The sequence below is a fragment of the Spermophilus citellus genome (genome assembly GCF_964194105.1).
Source record: "Spermophilus citellus genome assembly, chromosome: 7".
NCBI lineage: Eukaryota > Metazoa > Chordata > Mammalia > Rodentia > Sciuridae > Spermophilus > Spermophilus citellus.
This window is the reverse complement of record NC_138188.1, coordinates 116,635,869-116,648,310: the sequence shown is the minus strand read 5'-3', so window position 1 is coordinate 116,648,310 and position 12,442 is coordinate 116,635,869. Positions and strand designations below refer to the sequence as shown.

The window sequence follows — 12,442 nt, the reverse complement described above, 5'->3', positions numbered from 1 at the left end:
CCCTTTTGGTTTTAAAGACTCTTTTGAAGTGAGAAATTACCTTGAAATACTTTCTCTGCCTTTTTATTTCAGATTATAAACCTTGGATAGAGATGAGAGGGAAAATCTGCTGTGTTCCTGAAAGTTACCATTTAACTCCTGATTTCCAAAAAGAGAAGATAGAATGTCCATGGTGTGTCTGAACCAGTGGGTTCAGCATTGTAAATATCATGATTTTACTTTCCCCTGGTGTTATACCTAAAAGGATTGACTGGAAGGGAGTAACGTCATCACCTGAAGAAGTATATAAAGTCTATTTCCTATGACGAGAGGAAGAGAAGCTTCACAAGGATTGCTTATACATAGCTACTCTAGGCATGAATATTAGCAGTAGTAATTGGGAAAGAATTTCTCTTTTTGCCTTTAAGAAGCATATTAATACTTTTGACCATATGCCTTTTCATGCTTTGCCACTCTAGTCATACCAATTTTTGAAATGGGCTTCAAATTACACACTACTTTATTTCAAAATGATGGAAGGTGAATTAGGTCTCTTGTGAACAATGTCTGTTAGCAATGATGGAATTTTTAAGCTATGAAATAGACCTCCAGTGACAGTAAAATAAAGATTTAAGAACCCCTCTATACTTGTGGGGCCTCTATATCTGAAGCCTGTAATACACTGTAACAGCCAGTGGCCTATAAGTATGTTGATTGGTCCCCAAAATGATTTTTATGTCTTATAGTAGAAAGAGCATTAGATCTAAAGTCAATGCCAGAGCTTTTTTTAGGCTTCGCCTATTTATTATTTTATTACCTGCACAACACTTCAGACCAGGTTTTTTATCTTTCAAATGAAATTCACACCATCTAATTCATTCTGATGATCTGTGTTTAATAATCTGTATTGACTACATTCATATTCAAAAGTTATTTAGAGCGAGCAAGGTTTAAGCACTATTCTCTAAGAAAAAAAAACAAACAAACAGCCCTGTTAAAAAAAAAAAACTAAATAAAATCAGTGTTATCCATCAATGATACCAAAAGAATTTCCAAATAGAAAGGGTTAATGGCCTGATATGCAAATCCCAAACCATTTTCTCATGATATTATTCTCCCCTTTACTGTTACATAGTCTAGATAATGGCCTTAAGGAAATCCTGCTCACAATTCTCACATGCAGATAATCCAATGTGTTTTCAACTATCCATGGCATAAGTGAGACCAGTCTGGAACCTTTAACTCAATTTTTACTCATTTAACAGGATTATAAATTGGAAGAATAAGGAGAATGTCCAAAAATAGAAAATACTTTATGAGATGTAGCTTCCTTTTCAAACTCACAGAGCTGGTTTCTTTATTACTTTTGTGTGCTTTTATATTTATCACCATTCAAGAATCCATCCCCAAATATCACCTCCCTTGAAATCCCAAACCAGATTCTTGACAGTACGCTTTGGGTATATAGAATCAACCATACTTCCATACTTGCAATGTGAAAGTTTTCATTATGAGAGCCTATTACACCCTTGCTTTAATCAATCATGTTGAAGTTATGTTTCTCTCATTTATACATAAGTTAGATTTAATATATATATATATCCTTTTTATATAACATCATCTTTATATCTTCAGAAGAGCTTGACACCAGCTATATCTATTGAATAATTGCCTCAGTTATTAATCATACTACTATTTCACACATTTGTAACTTGAAATACATATTTTTATGACATAGGATTTATAGGAGAAACAAAACCTTTTTCTTAGTTCATTGCTCCATTCACTGAAAACATGTTTCCAAATTAAGGGCTGAACATAAAATTAAATGACTTGTCATTTATTTATTAGTCATAAGTTCATCACAAAATTGACTTCCATAATTTAAAAAAGTTCAAATCAAAAAGAAAATAATAAGCACTTAGATGATATGTTAAGTGTTGAATTATATTTTACATTTGCAGAATATCCAATATAAGGATTAAAATTGAATTCATGTAACTAAAAGGTACATAAAAATATGAAAAGATTGTTAATAAATGTAATCATACCATAAACTTCCAGCATGAAAACCAAATATGTGTGGTTTTATTTTAAAAAATTAAAATTAGGCATTTACTATTTAACCATATGTGAATCTTTTGTTAAACTGAAACAAATATCTAATTGTATACCTGAACTTAACAGGCAAAAAATTATACATTTAAAAAGTTATCAGTGGATGGCCAAGTGCCAGGTGCATACTTGTAATTCCAGTGGCACCCAAGGCTGAGGCAGTTTAAAGCCAGCATCAGCAAATTAGCCAGGCCTTAAGCAACTCAGCATGATCTTGTCTTTAAACAAAATATTTTAAAAAGGCTAAGGATGGGGCTTAGTGGACAAGCCTGCCTGGATTAAATCCCTAGTACAAAATAAAAGTAGTTATCAGTAAATGTACTAACTATATTTTCTGCTATACCTGTGTTACTTCGATTTATTGTTGAATCCATTTGTCATATTTAAAAACATATTCTGCTTTCTTCAATTACATCAAGTACATTAAAGTCTTTTTATTTATTCACATTCTTTAATCTTTTCAAAATTATAGTTTAACATCACTGCAATTTTAAGTAACCCTACTTATTAAACATCACCTATAGAACTGAGACTTTCCAATTGTCCATATTTTCCAGATACTAGTAAGACACAGGATTGTTTTCAGAGTATCAGAGGACGTTGGAAGTGCCATCAAATTTTAAAAAATTGAATTCTAATTTTTCTGTGAGATTAAGTAAGAGAGTGCTGTACTCCTAAGGCATTTGACTCTTCAGGCCACCTAACATGGGAAAAATCATTAATGTATCCAAGAGGAGAGAAGGAACCATTAAATTCTGAGGATATTAATCTGGCCATATCATATATCATACAAAAGAGAGTCAAATATACAGGATTGTGGTCACAAAAATCCAGGAGAAAAAAGTCCATTATTAAAAATGTTATGTACAATATAAAATTATTCATCATAATCACAAAGATATTTAGTTTCATTTCCCACTTTATCTTAATAAAATATTAACTGGTTTACTGGAAATGCATGATAAAACTATAAAAGTTAGAACATATACTTGAGTGAAACGAATTTCCAATTTCTCAAACATTAACAAAATAATTTTGTATACATTATTCAAATGAATATCAAATGTTTATAAATATAATTGCAAACATATGTGGTAATTTTCTTCCATACTATCATTCATGATATGAGTTAGAAGAAGATATCATAATTTGCCACATAAATGTCCTATAGTTTCTTTAACCAGGCTGAAACCAAGTTTCATTTAAAAGCTTTCAAAAGCTTTGATATTTTTGGTGACTTTTTTATGCACCAAATGCACTGTGAGAAGCCTGGGTATTTCCTCATGGTAATTAACATATAACATGGCACATGGATATTGCAAAATAAATATGTGTTAACTGGTAAATTTTGTTTTACAGCTTGATTATAAGAGTTTTAAAATAGTTCCATTGCTTACTTAATTCCTTGTGTAGTAAAGTATAATCAATTCTAATTAAATTTGTTATTCTAGAGATAAATTTCACCCACAAGAGGCATAGATACCAGAATGTAAAAGGTACTTTTTGTGTTTTGGGGGGTTTGGGGGGGGGAGTAGAACATATTCTATCTCTTCCTTAGTTTTAAAATACTCCAGAGAATAATATTAATTGCTAATTTGTATTCCCCTTCATGAATTATAAAGAAAACTAATGGGCAGCAAAGCTTTATAAAATAGATATTTGCTCACACAACATAAATAAAGCAATGATCAAACACAAAAGAAATGTCTTGGTTACAAAGAACTCCAAATAGCACACACAAAAAAGTTGATTGTGCAAAGTGAAGTATTGAGAGGAGAATAGAAAGAGAAAGATGGCTTTCAACCTGGTGAATTTAATCATGTTGTCCAAAAAAGCATAGGTGCCCGACATTGATGCATAATTTATTCTGGGAACAATAGGGAGCTTGAAGGATGGAAAGGAAGGAAACAGTCAAGAACACCAAAAATATTCTTAAAAAAAATGTAGGGAAGAAGAGATCTTTGATATCATGCTTGCATTTGATCTATTCACATTTACTTACAAATTAAAATGTATCTTTTTTTAGATAGAGGTTACTCTCACACAGACTGAATCAACCTGCAAAGTGGGCTCATGCTGGAAAAAAGAATCCTGTAATCAGAGAAATGATTTCTAATGCTCATTACAAATGACTCATATTTATTTTTCTATTTTTTCCATTGCAGATAAAGTTCACCCTACCTAGTATATGCAGTACCTATCTAAGGGAAAAATGGCCTTGAATGACCAAATAGAAATAAAGCTGATGGGATCCAGCCTTCATTCATAGAACGTTAGAACTTATCTAATCAAGTTCTGTATTCCACAGCTGGGAAAATTGAATTTTCATACAAGGGAAATAGCCTTGTCAGGGATGACAGCAGATGAATGGCTCTTGGTCTCATGAGTGTGGGCACAGGGCCCAAACTGCTCACATTTTATCACCATCCCGAATTACAATGCCTGTTACAAAGTGAGCATGAGGTATTCTATAGATATTTTAGGTGAATTGCATGAATACATGACTGACAGAAGGAATGAATGTGACACTGTCAGAGCTGGGCTAGTGATGAGTTTGCCAGCATCTGTGCAGTTTAAGATGATGATTTGTTGTGTAACAGTTCCTCAAAAATATCATTCTTGAGCCATGTCGGTTAAAGAAACAATGGCCAGGTGCCAATGGAAGCAGGTATTGGGACATTTTGAAGTAACTTTAATTCTTTTTAACTTTTGTCATTTTTCAGTGGTATTGCTTATCAGTGGAGTCGCAGCTGTCTTAGAGATGTTTTGCCAAAGCCACCCTGCAACACTTGACTCTTTGAGCTGCCCTGGACATACTTTTACTCATATCCACAATACATCTTCAGCAGTGGTGATGGGCAGACACTTGCTTTTACCCTATCTGTAGCAATTTAAACAACCAGGAGGAAGTACTTGAAGCAAAAATAGGGCTCATTCTAAAGGCAGTTTTCAGAAATAAAGAAATGTACAAGAGGGAGAGAAATAAAGACCATACATATTTAAACTACTTGACAAGAGAACAAAAGGTGTTAAACAGGTCATGATAAGCAAAGTATATCTAGGTCTTGAAGAAATCTACAAAAGATTGGAAAACACCTTTTCAAGTACAGGGCAAAGAGAAGAAGTTGATAGCAGACCTTGATGTGCAAACTAGTCAAGTTCAGGTGGAGGAAGAGCATATGCCTCTCATATGGATTCTTGGAAGCTATTCCCTACAAATTTAAGTGGTAGTTGAGAGTAACATTTAAAGTGGCTAAAGATTGTCTGGACAATAGCTTCTGTGCTCCACATAGTCAGGTTCAAGTGCAAGAGAGGTCTTTGTAAACAGAGTTCCTGGCAGTGCTCTGTGATACAAGAGGGGTCACTAAGGCTGTTTAGGGACCCAGGTAAACTTCCAGCCTCCTTCTTCATCTCTACACACAAAGGCTTGTCCCTGGTGGAAAGAATGAGTTTTGACATTACAGTGAGGACTCAGGGATGTGGAAAATGCCATCTCTGTCTTGTTGGGTGACACATCAGCTGGATGATAAGGAAGTGTTTGCACCTCTGTTGGGGGATTTGAAAGTTGAGAAAAGTAGTGGAAGTCTTCGTCATGGCTGGCAGTGCTGTGCAAGGGGGTTGTTCTTTCACCTCCATAGTTGATTGGCACATCCTCTCTGGGGACATTTTCATAATCAATGGCATCACTCGGAAAATGGGAGTATGTGCTAGTCACTCTTCTGGGATGAGAGGAGAGGGCACTGTAGTTAGCTGATGAGGTGTCATCAATGGTGTTGAGGTCTTTCAATCCAAGTGTTTGAAGCACCCAGGGATCAACATGGGGCCCAGGTGGTTTTTCACAGTTAGCAAACTCACTCAAGAGGTTTCTCTTGACATTTTTGGGATGGGGGATCTCAGCAGGAGAGTATCCCTGCTCTTTGTGTTTCCTCTTCCCCTTTCTGAATTTTCCACACACTTTGGAGAACTCATCTGATGACAACAATTTCTGAAGAAGTGACATTTGAAAATTATACTTCCTTTAAGTTTCTACTAGTTACCCTCATTCTTTAGAAAAAAATAGGTTAAATTTCTAATATTTTTTCACATACAAGTAAAATGGATTAGATTAGTGTCTGTTACTAAAGTAAAATCCATGATAACATCTTATTTCTTAGGAACCTGAATTCATTTCTTACTCTCAGTTTGAAACTTGAAAAAAGCAGATAATGTCTTGAAGATTTCAAATCAGGGAAGTAATAATTTTTACAATGATGACAATAAAAGCAATTGTTTATTGAATTATTACTGATAAAGTAACCAAATTATCATTTGTTATAATTTATTGGGCTGGGGATGTGGCTCAAGCGGTAGCGCGCTCGCCTGGCATGCGTGCGGCCCGGGTTCGATCCTCAGCACCACGTACAAACAAAGATGTTGTGTCCGCCGAGAACTAAAAAATAAATATTAAAAAAAAAGTTCTCTCTCTCTCTCTCTCCTCTCTCTCTCTCTTTAAAAAAATAATAATTTATGAATAATTGATCACATGCACTATTTCTTTGGATATAGATACTCTTAAAAATCTCTATTAATGAGGAAACTAAGGCACAGACATATTTGTGACTTGCTAAGTATCCCTTAGCCTAGAATTAAACCTAAGTTATCTGAATATAGACAAAACTCTTGTTTAAACACTATACAACATTCTTTATGTTATTTCATTAACTTTCAAAGCAATCCCTTGAAAAAAGTTATTTTAAATCTTGGAGAACTGAGGTCAAGAAAGGTAAAGCTAATTAATGTCATTTAATAATTTAATAATGTCTTTTTCAAGGAATGTTGGCTGGAGTTAGAAGCCCAGGCTAGTCCTTTTTTTAAGAAAGCTTACTATACAGTAGTCAAATCTAATATCTTTTCTTCTCTGAACTGTTAGATTCAGTAAAGGCATCAGACACATAATCAATTTAGATTACATAATATCAAATAATAGTTTGTCTAAGAGTAAAGTAGAAATTGGTCATGGAAACGATAATGATAACATAATGGCAAACACATACTAAAAAAAACATAAAACTTAAGAAAAAAAATAACACAAAGAAACTATAGGCAAGCTATCTTTGAGTTAGAAATAGCTCATTTAAAAGTGTAAGAAAAATGTGAATAAAAGATAATGTAATTGTATATACTGAATTGGTGCTCAAGATACTAGGCTCCAGTAATCATCATAGCATCTTAGATTGAGAGAGATTTTTCACAGATTTTTAGTTTTTGTAGCTAAAGGTAACCAAATCCCTAATTGAGAATGATTTTCCTAAAGTCAGAAGATAATTAAAACAACTGAGTTTTTAAATCTCTGACTTCCACCTAACTCTCCTTTTGATCAACCTGTTTCCTCAGCAATCCCCTAGCTTTTGATATATAAGAAACTCCTTTTGTAATAATGTCTGGAAAGAATCTGCAATCTAGATACTTCTAAGAAACAATACATAAAAGTTCTAGTGAAAGTCATGTACTTCCTTAAGAAATATTATCCATTCTGTTCACATATCCCACGACATGTTGTTGAGTACACTTCTTGCTTTTAATTAAGAAATTTTACATAAATGGTTTCCTTTCTTAAATCACCGCCCTGACCTTATAAAAAAGATTATTACACACCTTGGCCTTTTCTTCAAGACATTTAACCAAAGTAGAATTCAGGTATTGTCTGAGGTGATTATTCTCTTCATGTAGCCTAGCAAGTTCTTCTTCCTTCTGAACCAGAGTATCTTGGAGCTGCAAAAAGCAGACAATGGTGAAGGTTGCTCCACTGTATTGACTTTGTAACTTTATAATAATGCCACTGTGCCTCAGCCTTCTTAAACTTGATTATTCTCTGTTTGTTTTATGAACACAATTTCAGGGAGTTCTCGTCCTCTGAGACTGAAATCAACAACCCCCTACCACCTGATTGTTCAGTTTTGTGCTCTGAATTTTTCATTCATTACAAAGTATTTGAGGGTATTATATGACTTTTAAAATTTTAACCACAAGGGAGTCAGGTAGGTGTAAAGGAAAATGAGCAGCATTCAACTGTTTAAATAAAGAAAAAGGTGTTTAGAAACGTTTACCTGGACTCCTTCCTTGCACATCAAAAAAGAAAGAAAGAAAGAAAGAAAGAAAGAAAGAAAGAAAGAAAGAAAGAAAGAAAGAAAGAAAGAAAGAAAGGAAAAAATAAGATAGTTGACTTGTGCCACACTCTGATCTGTCTGTATGTTCAGTAGATCATATTACTTTTTGGGAAAAAATAAGAATAAAATATGGAAAATGAAACAATATCTGGAAAAAAACCTTTTTCATCATCATTAATTCTCCAGGCAATTATCCATGTTTATCATTTTAAAATACTGACATGATTCCATTTGGTCTTTCCATTAGCCCTCTGAGATATGCCGCATAAATATTCCAATTTCATGGATGAGGAAAAGGTGGACGTGATAGGTCACACAGCTAAAATGTGATATAGTCAGCGCATGACTTCATGTCTTTCCTAAAGTGTTATTTGTGTATATGAGTGTGTGTGTTTATTGGGGGGGGGGGTGAGAGAGAGAGAGAGAGAGAGAGAGAGAGGAAAATAAAGAAGGGAGGGAGGGAAGAGAGATTGTTCATCTAACACCTCTCTCTCTCTCTCTCTCTCTCTCTCTCTCTCTCTCTCTCAACATATGCTCATTTTATTTCTAAAGTGAGTTAATATGAATTTTAAAAGGAAAAAGGAGCAGTGTGAACTTAAGGGAGGATGCAAGTGGAGAATGGACTGCAGGGTACATGGCCAGTCTCAATGTTCTGACTATCCACACATACCTGTTTATTTCTGTAGAGCTGGGAGGAAAGCTGAGCTTCTTCCCAGGAACATGAGTTCAGAATAGGAAAACTCGAATTAGAAGATGACTCTATGAGAAAATACAAAATGGGTAGCATAGAAAACACACTTTTGACTTATGTGCAATGAACTCACCAAACCATTCCCAAAGTGCAATAGGTTCAATTACCTTTCTAAAAATAGCTATTGCTTCTTACAATAGAACAAAATATTTAAAGCTTTCAGAAGAAGGAAGCAAGCTGTGACAGACAAATATTTATACAATGTATGCCAAAGTTGTTAAAGAGGTGGGATTTTTTTTTTCTTTTTGGAACTAAGTGGTCACATTCTTCCCTTTATATGTATATTCTTGTTGGTTAAATTAATAAAGACTCAGCTGCATCATTAATTCATTCAAATGTTTATTAACCTTTCCCTCCCACTAGCCATAATATTGCAATCCCACTATCTTTTTATAATTTTTATTTTATTTTCTAAGCTTCAACACTTAATAATATAGTGTTTGGCTTGATAATCTAATAACATTTTTATGCTATTATTTCCCTTTCTGTCTGCCTACCTGTTAAATCTAATGGATAGAATTCAGAATTTGATGTAGTAGCAATTTCTACTTTTAAATAATTTGCACCTTGTTTCTCTGAATACCATGAGAAAAACTGAAAAATTCTACCTTCTCTGTTTCAACTGTTTTCATCTGTATATTTTTAATGCTTTTACAAAGAATTTTTTTCATATTTGACAGCAAGCTATGCCTGTTAATCAAAAGCATTTGGGCATGCTTAATTGGTTTTTTACTTTATTCCCCCTCATTAATACCATTCTCTTTCCCTGTTCTACTTAAACTGCTGTTACTGAAGTATTGTTTATTAAAATAGAGTAATGAGTAAGAAAACAGGAATCCAATTTTATAAACAGTTTGGGTTCAGATTTTGGGCATTTTGTCTTTGCTATTGCTTATAGTAAAAAAGTAAAACTGAACAACTTTATCCATGATATGTAAGTGTGCTTCAACATTTTTAGGTTTTCATTTTTTGTGTGCCTTCCTTAACCCCTGTGTCCACCAAAGGAGCATATGGCAAACAATAGTATAGGTATTTAATTCTAAGACATCTGAAACTTTTTAGAGAAACTTAACTATTTATACAGAAATTCACTTAATTTTATAAAAATGTTCACTAACCTTCAAGTCAAGATTAATACATCCATAATTTCCCATCAATGTTATACTTCCCTCCCACTTTGAAATCCTGTGTGTGTGTGTGTGTGTGTGTGTGTGTAAGCGAATAATTGTTTCTACTTTCAAGGCATTGTCTATAGAATCTCCTCTATGAAATAAAAGATGAAGTTATTCATTATTGTTTATTTATCATACTTTGGAAACTTTCCTGAATTTCAAAAAAAATGTTGTAACTAGTATCTTGACTCCAAAAACATTCTACTAGGATGTTGTTTATAAAATATGACCCAGAAAGTTTCTTTCAGTGAATTGGGAATCTCCAAGTACTATAAAGTAGAGGGAGAAACGTGCTGTCCAGCAAGAAAGAAGAAGAATCCCATTTTCACTATTTGGCAAGTACAAATAGGAGAAGTTAAGGTTGTAAAATTCAAGACTCTTTGGACTAACTTAAATTGTTTATAACATCCCTTTTTCCAGAGTCCCAGACCATGATGCTTTGCAGCCACATTGCTTGAAAAGGGCTCCAGGTCTACCACTAAAGCAGAAGAGCTGAACTTACCCTGTGCCTGTGGTGCTTGTTGGGGCTCACTGTTGTCCAGGAGACCAGCAGCCCAGAAAGAGACCCAAGTCTCCGTGGAAACGTCAACACTAGTTTCTGACGGTGTAGTGGAATACGGGCAATTACAACTCTGGTCTCCTGCAAAATACTGGTCTTGGCAAGGCAGAATGGTGTTCTGTGAAATTCAGTATAAGGAGTTGGGGTGGAGGGGGGTGTCCCAGGAGATTGGGCGATGGAAATGTGGAGGGAGAGAAGGGTGGGAGAAACACACAGAAATTACATGCAGTTAATCAAGAAACAGTGAAGGTGTTAAATTTAGATCCAGATTAAATTTTGAGTGGTTTAATTATAATAACTTAAAAGGAACCAGCTCTTATGACTTTCCTAACATTTCCACAGGTCTCTTGAACAAAGAATAGACTACTATTGGATGAATCATATTTATATTTTCTGTTGTAATGCCTAGCTCACCTAATAAGCCAGTCAGAACTATCTTAATTATATTTCTAATCACCTTGGAAGACAAAGAACCCATTAAAAAGGATGAAAAAGCAGAATATGGCATCTTATAGACTAACTTCTGAATCAATAATTGTCTTATGCTTCCCTTCCTCTTCTCCTCCAAACTAACATTCTGTTTGATCTTATGGGAATCTGAATAGAGATACACATAAACACATGCTCTTTATAATGTATATGCAATATATATATATATATATATATATATATATATAAAATGTATATATGTGATATGCATATATATACATACACATACATATAGTTATGTACATACATACTTGTATAATATACATACATATAGACATATACATATATAGACATAAGTGCATATGTATATGTATGTTCTCTCTCTCTCTGTTCTATAGATAATTAAATAAACTTCCTTGTAGGTGATTAAACAAACTTTGCCCCAGCTCCAGTCAGAGGAGCATAACATCACTCCAAGTAAACATCTAAAAGCTGAAAGAAATAAGCAAAGACTGCAAGCTCTAGATCTCTCCATCACTAGGGCTCAATGTCCTTGCAAAGTTATCCTGCCACCACTAACTGCCTGGCGTGTGTTCTCACTGTGTTCTGATCCAGGGAGTACCTTCCTGCTTGCCACTTGTCAAACCTCAAACATACACTCTTTCCAAATCTCCAAACAAGGACAAGTATGCAGCCTTCCTGGGTTAATTTGTACAACAGTCCATTCCTAATTATTTGTCAGTGTTTAATCAGGTAAAAGCCATTTATTCAAGCAGAGCCTAGGTTTAGATAAACTCTTTTTGACTACTATGAATCTTTTGTTGGCTTGAGTACTTTCTTGGTCATAACATAAACAGAAGGGGGGGAAATGAGTCAATTAAGTCACACTTTGTTAATGTTCCCAGTGAGTTAAGTCTTGGAAAAGAAAAAGAAAAAAAAAAACAGTTCAGAAGCAAGTGCAGCTTGGGGAGTGCAGACCAAAGAAGTTAAGCCAAAAGTTTATCAAGAGCTATTTTTCTTGTTTTCATTTTAAAAGCATGTTTGCAGACTCCTTCCTTGAGGTTATTATTGGAATCTGAGCTAAACTATTAGGCAATTGACACCTGAGAAGAAAACAAACCCCAAATACTCTTACAGTAGTTCAACTCCAAGTGTTTGCAAATATGTGCATAATCTGGAAGAAGAGGAGGAATGAAAAGTAAGTGCAGGTGAATAGGTGAAATTTGGGGGAAATATGAAGGATAAAAATAACAGGGAGAAAGGCAGTGGGAAAGGAAGGGAGAAAGAGAGA

General features: G+C 34.3%; 1 protein-coding gene across 1 annotated transcript in view; it reads right to left on the bottom strand.

Moving 5' to 3' along the window:
* Positions 1-5,458: 5,458 nt before the first annotated feature.
* The window catches only part of GMNC (geminin coiled-coil domain containing), a gene marked incomplete at both ends in the record, with an annotated part of 32,531 nt that continues 25,547 nt past the window's right edge, over positions 5,459-12,442 (bottom strand). Inside the window, 4 exons of the mRNA XM_081301969.1 lie at positions 5,459-6,079; positions 7,729-7,845; positions 8,911-8,999; positions 10,666-10,840. Of these exons, the coding sequence (XP_081158095.1) occupies positions 5,459-6,079; positions 7,729-7,845; positions 8,911-8,999; positions 10,666-10,840 (1,002 nt within the window). The remainder of the gene's footprint in view (positions 6,080-7,728; positions 7,846-8,910; positions 9,000-10,665; positions 10,841-12,442) is intronic.